Here is a 9,572-nt window from a genome sequence, read left to right on the forward strand (position 1 = left end):
TATTTTATATAAAGATTAAATTTTAAATTCATACTAAATTACTTGGATTGGATTCGAATTCAATCGATCCTATCAATAGTTAGAACTTATTTTCATCCGCGAAAAGATTTAAACATTTAATTAGAAATAATCAAAAACACTTGCAAAAACTAAAATTTACAGCATAATATTTTATTTTGGGGTAAGTTTTTAAATTATTTTATTAAGTTGAAAACTTAATAAATTAACTTCATTTTGTGATAATAATTTTTTTCAAAACATCCGTACATATCCACAAATATCTGTTGGTTTTAAAAATTTCATAAAGTATCTCTCTATAAGATACTCATGCAAGTATAAAATAAATATGACACAAATTTTAAAATTCTAAGACTGGTCATAGGTATGTATAACAACCAGTTCTATCTATTTTCATCCTGATCATTCTTTAATTCTTTATATTGTTTGATACATATTTTAATTTAAGTGACATGTGAACAATAAAACTGACATAGGTAATAGTACCTATTTTAATAAAAAAATGTTTAATTTATTAGCTACCTAAATCGAAGAAAAAAATCATTAGGTAGCTATTGTGAAAATCAATAATATAATAGAAACCTGAATCTTATTTAAGCCTAAAAATTAATAAATTCCTAATAATATATAATCTGCTTAAATATGTTTACCATCATTGTAGAACTATGGAGAGTTGCTTTGTTTCACGGTTTAGGGCGTAGTCTTTATACATTTTGAAATCATTCTCTTTAATTTTTTAAAGATTTTGATTTAAATAATATTTTTTAATTCGACTCTACAATGTTAAAGAATATAAAGAGTAGGTTACCAACGAATTAATTTTTCAATTGAGAAACATTTAATTTTGTACAAAATATTTTGAGTTATTGGCATGGCTTTACGTGCTCAAAGTTGGACTTGTATATGCATGTGAAATATGATTGTGAAAAATAAATTTGGGTTAATGAATGTTTTTAATTGACTTCGAAGAACTAAGTATTAAAAGATAAGAAAAGTTAAGTAGTTAACTAAAAAAATCCTAAGTTAGATTATGAAAGAGCATAGTTAATTCTTTGAGTTTTATAAGAAAGTTGATTTTGAAATGTTATATTGAGATTGATTTATATGGGTGATTATGTTGAAAGGTAAATGCAACTTCTGTAACTCTTAATATAAGACAAAGATATTTTGAATTGAAGAATAAATATTTGAAAAATAAGATAAAACCTTTTTCATTTTGATTGTTAAAGAGAACAAGTTTATTTTCAACCACGTTAAATATCATGGCAAAATATTATTGTTGAAAGATTTATTTTGTTGTTTTACTTGTTGACTTTCTCGTCTTAAGTCATATTTATAATTTCATTGAGGAAGTTATGCACTATTTTTTCTCTCCTATGAGAGTTTAAATGTTTAAATATTCATTGAGACACTTACGTAAGAAACACCAATGAAAAATGAATTTTAATGAGAACTTATGATGATTCTAATCAATTTGTCACATTATGTTTTGTGATTGCAAAATTTTAAATAGAAGAAGATTTATTGTGCTAGTTCTAAATTTAATTAACATAACATATTATAATTATAATGATTATTTGTTTATTTATCATAATAAGTCAGACAATGATATTAATCAAACTTATTTGAATTGTAATTTTAATCGATATAAAAAAATTTCTAAATAAAAATGTTACCTTTTATTTTATCATTCACATTTTTTTTCTTCTCACAATTTCTCCTTCCTTGACATAATGTATTCCTTCTTGGAATCAATGAGCAAGAGTGTAATTTGTTGCAATGTCATCGAGTAACAACAATGAGGAATCAAGCTCTGAGGATGTGCTAGTGGTTAGAAAGAGTGAGATGCTGTCAGTGGAGACATGTCGACGAATGACCAAAGAAAGGATGTCATTGATATCTTGGAATTAGTGGTAGTAAGGATTCTTTTTCATCTTTATCGTATGATATTCAATTATGTTTTTTTATAAAGATAGATCAATCAAGTTGTTGAAAGTCCCACATCTACTAGAAATAAGATCAATTTATAATATATAACTGGGTGCAAATCTTATGTTACAAGTTGGTTTTATGGGACTGAGTTAGGCTTAAAGTTCATTTTTTAACATGTATCAGAGCTATGGTCAGAGCCTATCCTAGCGAGGTGTTGAAAGTCTCACATTGACTGATTTTGTAAGTCCAGTTATATATTATAAATTGGTTTTATCTCTCGTTTATTTGTATTTTTGCCACTGAATATTGGAATTCATTAAGAAATCTTAATTCCACTAATAATTTAAATTATATAAAGTAATATACCAAGTAAACATATAGTTAAAGGATATCTTATATAGTGCTCTCAAAACGGGTCATCCACTTGACCCGACCCAATCCATTATGGGTTGATCACTTAGTGAGTTAACCCAACCTGACTCATTTATTAGCGAGACAAAAAAAATTTGAACCTAGTCCGGCCCACCACAAGTTAGTGGGTTAAACGGGTTGACTCACTTACTCGCTTAATTACAAGTTTTTTTTAAATCTAAATAAATTTATCTAAAATGATCTTAAAGACAACTCAAAATAGAAAAAGTAACATACAATCAAATGTAATCCAAAAACAAGCTCAAAAAGCAAATAAATAAGTTTTTAATATTAATCTTTTTTGTGTCACTTATCCATTTATAAGATTAAAGTCTTGAATAAATCTATAATATTTTGCTATCTTGAAACATCTTATTTTTTATCCCCATTTACAGTAGAATAAAACAGTTTTAACTAATAATATTCAAACATAAAATAATAAATAATTAAATTAAATCATGTGGGTTGGTCAGTCAACCCAACTCATCACATGTTCAATCCGGGTAAGCCGATTTCTAAGTGGACCGAATTGAAAATTGCCCCTATAAAAAAATTGTATTTTTTTCAAACTTAATCTAGTCTGAACACGTGATGGACCATATTGACCCACATGTTCTAATCCATTTTGACAACACTAATTCTTATATTTTGTTGAGCAAATTCCATAAGCTACCTCTATTATATTGAACAATTGACAGAAAAAATTTGGAGTCAAAAGTTAATCTTCGTGTGACTTGTTGAATACATATATTTTGAAAGACGTTATAGTTATTTAATCTGTTGTTGAGAGAAGGAGTAAATCCAATAAGAATATAGTCCCTTAGTCATTGAATTAGGTATAAGATGAGTGTGTTATATTTAAAGAATTTTTAAAATAAAAGTGTTATGAATGTATGAATTGATATCTGATTCTTATTTTATCCTTAACCTTAAAAAGATGGGTTTATGAATATGTTTTCTGGTATTTTTATATATGTATGAGCTTACCCTTAGATTCCTAGCACGATTGCCTTAGCTTAAAAATTGTGGTAAGTTATGATTCGATGACGTGCAGTTTTCTGGTTTTTAAGATTACCACCGAGGTTAGATTCGAAATCGAAATGAATATCTAAATGAATTTTTGTCGTTTTGTTTTGGGTGTGTTTGAGTCTGAAGATCTAAATATTGGTGGGTTTGAATTGGTTAAATAATTGACACGGACATAAAAAATTCTGATTGACACCCTTAGAACACGTTACCCTACATAAATGCATTTAGTTAGACTTTACAAGGCATGTCCACTTTCTTTCTTTGATTGTTATACTTAACTGTCGTTTACAGCACATATTCAATTATTAGATCCACTCATTAAGGCTAACATGCACTGCATGACACTGCATGAAATCACAACACCACAAACTTCACTCTCTTCACTCCTTTACTCTGGCGTGAATTGTTTCTAAGGAAAAGCTTACCATATAAATTAAATATAGCCACCAACCATGTGGTAGCAGTGTTGAGAGGCTACTCACACGAGTTGAGTACACAGTTTCAAATGCACAAAAAGTCAAGTACGCCACAAAAGCTTTCTCACAAGTTGGTAATACCATTAAAGGATCAAACCTGCACAAGGTAACACTTTCATCCAAAGGAAATTATTATAATAGTGATACTAGTTAATCATCATAAAAGGAAAAAGAGATCGTGTTAAGGAATAGAAAGCGAATTTTGTATTTATAGTTATACAATGGTAATTATTTTCTTTTTTTTAAAAAAAATTCTGTAATTTGATTTCTTTAACTAGTAATTTGCGCAATCGTTAGTGTACTACAGATTGTAATTTTCTCTCTGTGTGAACCCAATTGGTTAGCTGTATTAATACAAATGCTAATCATAATCATAGGCCTTAAATTCGAGTAAGTTAATTTTTGTATTGTAGCTTTCAGTGTGCACCGTGTATAACTGGAAGGATTGGAGACCTTAGAAATGTAGGGAGCTTCAATACATACACATTTACACATAAATTCCTATACTGGAGAGATATTGTTCGCTTTGAGTTAAGTTTGATTTATTTTTAGTACCACTTTAAAATCCTTTTACCAATGAATTTATGTGTATATAAATTTATATTTATTTTTTATTTTATTCTATGTGAGATTTGTTGGTACGTAACAAAAAAGAAAAACTATGAGGCCTCTAGGTTTTATTTTCGTCTCTCATGATCTTCAAACTCGTTCAGCTTTTGTGGACGTTAATCATTGGAATATTAGTGTCAGTTCATATACGTAAAATATCACAAGGTGCCGTGTCTAATGTAGATTGAACCTTTGTCTCAAAGGAGGAAAACATCAAGTATAATACTTCACCTATTTCGACCTTGTCTAAAAATGGTTTTGAGAAACATGATCAAAGAAGCTCTTCCTTTGCTATTTACCTTAATGAGTAAATATAATTTTTTGGGATTTTACTGACCAAGGAAGTCGATACTTTTCTTCTGGATCAGACTCCTTCGCTATTGGACTGCAAGTACAGCTTCGTCTTCTTTTTCCGGAAAAAAGGCTGCCACTTCCTGCATCTCCCTTTTTCTTCCTGCACCCGAAAAGTTATAATATTTCCATTTTATCCTTTATTAAAAATCCCAAAACCCTAATTTGAAATGAAATATCCTGCACTTTGTTCCCTCTTGCTTCATTTTCTTCATTTACACAGTCGTGCATGATTGAAGCCAAATCCCCACTAGACATGTGATGGGAGATGAAAAATTATGGAGAAAAGAAATTTAGAGAAGAATAGCCAATAGAGAAGTTGTTTGAGTTATTTAAAAAAGAAAAAATATCTTCCAGAATAAATGTTCTAAAAGTTATTTTCAATTTTGAAAAATGGATATTGCAGAAGATATTTTCGAATTTTTGAAACATCTATTCTTGAAGTTTTCTTTTAAAAATAACTCAAAGAACTTTTCCAAACTTCCTTTCTCCCTTAATCTTTCACCTTCCATAACAAGTCGAGAGGGGATTTTGCCTTCAACAACCTTACACAATTTTGTGAAAAGAAGAAAATGAAACAAGAGGGAAGAAGGTATAGTACGTTTCGAGGCGCAAGGAAAAAAGGAAATGTAAATTTGAATTTTAGGGTTTTTAATATTTTTTTAATAAAGGAGTAAAATGGGAATATTGTAACTTATGGGGGTGCAGAAAAAAAAGGAGACGTGCAGGACGTAGCAGCCCCGAAAAAAAACCATGGCTCAAACTAAAAAGAAAAGGCCTCATTGAGCATGACAAACCGAATTATGTTCACAATTGTTAGTCATCAGATAAGAGTTGTTGCATAATCTGCACCAAAAAAGTGACCAAAAACTTATAATAAATCATAGAGTTTCATCATTTGTATCAATCTATCTAAATGCACAAGCAGTTCAAGAGCAGGTAAACCAAAATTTCAAATGGGTTGTAATATTCTTCTATTATTAACAAAGGGAAATTGAACCATACCATGTAGAATACAATGGTTGATTAACTGGACGACCCTCCTAGTTTTTAACACTTAACAATAGTATGACAATTACAGAATCAAAGTAAAATTAAAATTTTACAAAAACAATGTCATTTCCAATAATAGTGTTCTTTTTTTTTCCCTGTAAAATGAGCTGAAAGATCACCAACTCTGACCGACTTTAGGTGGTTACAATCATTATCTTCATATGTAAGAATCAAATTGAGGAAAATACAATCGTGATTTCAGTGTATACTTTCTTTCACTGTCATTGGGTGCTTTAAGGCAAAAGTTTCGGATGTAGGCACCTATTATAAGAACAATGCACCTCATCTGTCAAATGCATCTACACATAAAGTATCTATCTAATTGGAAAAGCACAGACTGCATATTTGTTACTATACTCAATCTTGATTTTAACCGTTGCTAGTTGTGGTTCCACTCGATGAAAAGTTGTAGTAGCCTATTTCTACACAGTAGCTATAGACTCGAATCATTAAGACCATTACCACTTTTTTCCGATTGTCTTGTCACTTTTTCGAGTTCGACAGAACTGCCGCTCGTGCCCTTGTACCTAAACCACCTTGCACATAACACAAAGTAACCTAAATTAAGAATTTCAAAAGCAGCAATGAGGAAATAGAACTTATCCAATCTACCCTTGTTAAGATCCTCCGGTAACCAATTCCCAGTTTCAGATTTGGCAGTGACTTGGTGGATAATTGAAATAAGCACACTACTCAAATAACTTGACCCTGCATGTCCACAGTAGTAAAGAGAACCTGCAATGCTTCTCATGTTCTCAGGAAATTGTTTGTAGTAAAACTCAACTTGTGCAACAGTCATGAATGATTCCGCCAATCCAGCTAATATCAGCTGAGGAATCAACCACAGACCTGACATTGATGAGATTGCACCTTTTCTTATTGTTACTCCTAGAGGATTAATCAAAGCTAGGGTTCTACGGTGCTGCTCAACCCTAGCAGATACTACCATGCTGAGTATAGCGAAAAATATTCCAAAACCCATTCTCTGAAGGAGTGTGATGCCGCCCTCTTTTCCAGTGAGCCTTTGGAGTAAGGGCACTACTTTTCGGTCATAGATGGGTAACCAAATTGCCACAGTAATCATCAAAAAGACGTAGTAGGATGCTCCTGGGATCAAGAACTCGCTTTGCCCAATGCGCCTGTCAGATAGAAGGGCTTGGAACACTAAAATGGTGTGCTGTTGGACAATTACAACAAAGTATATAATGCCTGAAACCCATATGGGTAACACTCTCAACAAGCATTTAACCTCTTCCACTTGCTGCATACTGCAAAGATTCCAGGGATCAGTAGCAGATCCATTGGGGTTTATTTGATCTTGGGGAGTCACGATTGCCGCTTTGTCAAGGAACCTGTTAACATAAGCCATCTGGTAAACAATTCTTAATAATCTATCATAACTAACAACAGATGCTAACTGCTTGATGTTGTTTACCTGAATTGATATGTATAGGGAAGTTTAGAATTCATTGACTTGGGAGCCACATAATTGAAGAGGGAAGGATATAGATATTCCGGGAGCTTCAGCCTCCTTTTCTTTGCTGCAACCACTATAACTTGCACTATACTAGTTATAGGGCTACCACTTGGTTTAACTTTCACATACATTTTGGACCCCATGAAGAAGATTATAGAAGATACAAACATCAAAGCAGCAGGAATTCCAAGACCCACTGCCCAACTTACATTTGACTGTATATAGACAATAATTGTTAAGGATATCATCTGAGCAACAGTGAAAGTGAAAAAGTACCAATTGAAGAAGCTAGTGATCCCCTTTTTCCCAGAATCCGTGTTAGGATTAAACTGATCAGCACCAAATGCTAAGTTACATGGTCGAATCCCTGCAGCTCCTATCATCAATAAACCTAAACCAGACTTAAGAAATGTCATTTGCCCCTCTGTTGGTCCTTGACATGTGGGGGACTCTTCACACTGAGGTGGATGTAGCTTCTCTACCGCCGCTGTCAGTTGGATTGCAAATAAACCCTGTATGAAGCAGGGAAACCAAGGTATCCAATACAAAAATTAAACAAGCCAATCAGATAAACCAAGCACCTTTCTTTCTATATGGATTTTAAAATGGAATTACTTCTATTTGGGATGATCTTAAATCACATTTTCTACTTCTCAGTGTCGTAGGCTTTTACAAATTCAGATATCCCTAACAGTGTTGTGTTTATCCATAAACAAAAAGCACCAGGCAGCAGCAATTTACCACAAAGGAAGCCATTGTGCAGAATGCCAATATCTTGTAGCGACCAAAAAAGGCATCAGACAGAAAAGCTCCTACTAATGTAGCAAAGTTGGTGCTGCCATTGAAGATGTTGATAATATTTGTAGCCGTGATGTTTTCCAAGTTGAACACAGTAGTAAGATACACCAAGAGATTGGATAAAGTGCCAATGGCTCCTAGCTTCTCAAAAATCTCATTTCCTGCCAATTACAGAAAAAAACCAGTCAAGCTCTAAGGAGAAAAACCAACCAGAAAAAGAAATGCATATAAAATCACAAAACCCTCCTCACCTATAATGAAGGGCATGACCTTCCACCCTCTGTAGTTAATCTTAGGGTCATCATCTGTTCCACTATTATCGCTCTTCAATAAACTTTCCTGGTCATCATCAAAGCTCTCTCGCTTTGTCATTCTTTCTCCAATTGTGTTCATGATTATAAGCTTTAAGCGCTACCTTGAAGAGGGAAAGGAGGGCAAGAACGACCAGTGAGAGAGATCATGAAATAGGGGGAATTTCAAAACCACACCTACTATTATCATCGCACCTACCTACTAACAAATTTACTCAAGCTGATTTACGGATCCAGTCTTCACTCCCGGGTTCTTGTCCTGAATTCAATTTTTATTTACATTTCCCCCAATTTCTTTTTTATTCTGATTGGATATTTAAATTACCCATTTACTGTGTTTGAGTTGAAGCGAGTAGATCTTCGTTGGTGACCAATACAAAATAACTTGCTGTACCCAAAAAGCAAAACCCAAGCAAGAAGAGTACAATACAAAATCTCAGAAGTTTGCTGCAAGTTAAACATTGCCCAGTCACACATACATTGTACAAAATGCTACCAAATCATCCTAAATGCAACTTTTGTAATTCTATCCTAATTTTAAGTCTGTGGGAAATTTTCAACAAAAGAAGAAAACTTATTGCAATATAATCAAACCCAGAAAGAAAGATATAAATTTAGTATAACAAGAAGTCAACTCAGTACATCATATCGAAATAAAAGCGTAAGCAAAAGAGTGATGAGGAATGAAGCGACATAAAAATTGAGAGAGGAAGCGAAAAGCAATAGAAGGGGGTGATAGCAGTACCTGAAGCGAGAGATGTTAATTGGTCCCCTGCGAAACGAAAATCTCGGACGTAGCCTTCAAATTCAACTTAAAGACTTGCTATCAGAGAAAGACGTGCTATCAGACATGGTACTCAGTGTACCTTGCTTAAGAGTTTAATTTTAGATTTTGAGTTTTAGTCTAAGTATATTTTTATTCTCTCAAATATAGGATGAATTTTTTAAGTTGACCTTAAATATACTCTTTTATTTTAAGTAAAAAATTAGCTTCATCTTCAAACAGTTCTATTATTTCTAGGAAAACAAAGAAGAAAAGTTTTGTCGTCAAAGATAAGGTCAGGAATCTTAAAAAGAATAAAAAAAAGAATCAATTTATTTTCACAA

At 32.4% G+C, this 9,572-nt stretch overlaps 1 protein-coding gene across 3 annotated transcripts; it reads right to left on the reverse strand.

Moving 5' to 3' along the window:
• Window positions 1–5,783: 5,783 nt before the first annotated feature.
• Window positions 5,784–9,361, reverse strand: LOC124819834 (protein NRT1/ PTR FAMILY 2.9-like). 3 transcript variants are annotated; one of them, XM_088105022.1, is made up of 6 exons: window positions 9,211–9,359; window positions 8,661–8,912; window positions 8,406–8,565; window positions 8,098–8,315; window positions 7,315–7,868; window positions 5,784–7,231 (listed from the first exon to the last, which is right to left on the reverse strand). In XM_088105022.1, the coding sequence occupies exons 3-6, from the start codon at window positions 8,545–8,547 to the stop codon at window positions 6,313–6,315; spliced, it is 1,833 nt and encodes a 610-aa protein (XP_087961148.1). In that variant the 5' UTR covers window positions 8,548–8,565; window positions 8,661–8,912; window positions 9,211–9,359; the 3' UTR covers window positions 5,784–6,312. The 3 variants fall into 3 exon arrangements, with proteins under 3 accessions (XP_087961148.1, XP_087961149.1, XP_047147382.2); XM_088105023.1 differs by having other exon boundaries at window positions 8,661–8,853; window positions 9,211–9,332; XM_047291426.2 differs by lacking the exon at window positions 8,661–8,912 and having other exon boundaries at window positions 8,406–8,569; window positions 9,211–9,361.
• Between the last annotated feature and the right edge of the window lie 211 nt (window positions 9,362–9,572).

The sequence above is a fragment of the Vigna umbellata genome, chromosome 1 (assembly GCF_029865625.1).
Source record: "Vigna umbellata cultivar VRB3 chromosome 1, Vumbellata_1.0, whole genome shotgun sequence".
NCBI lineage: Eukaryota > Viridiplantae > Streptophyta > Magnoliopsida > Fabales > Fabaceae > Vigna > Vigna umbellata.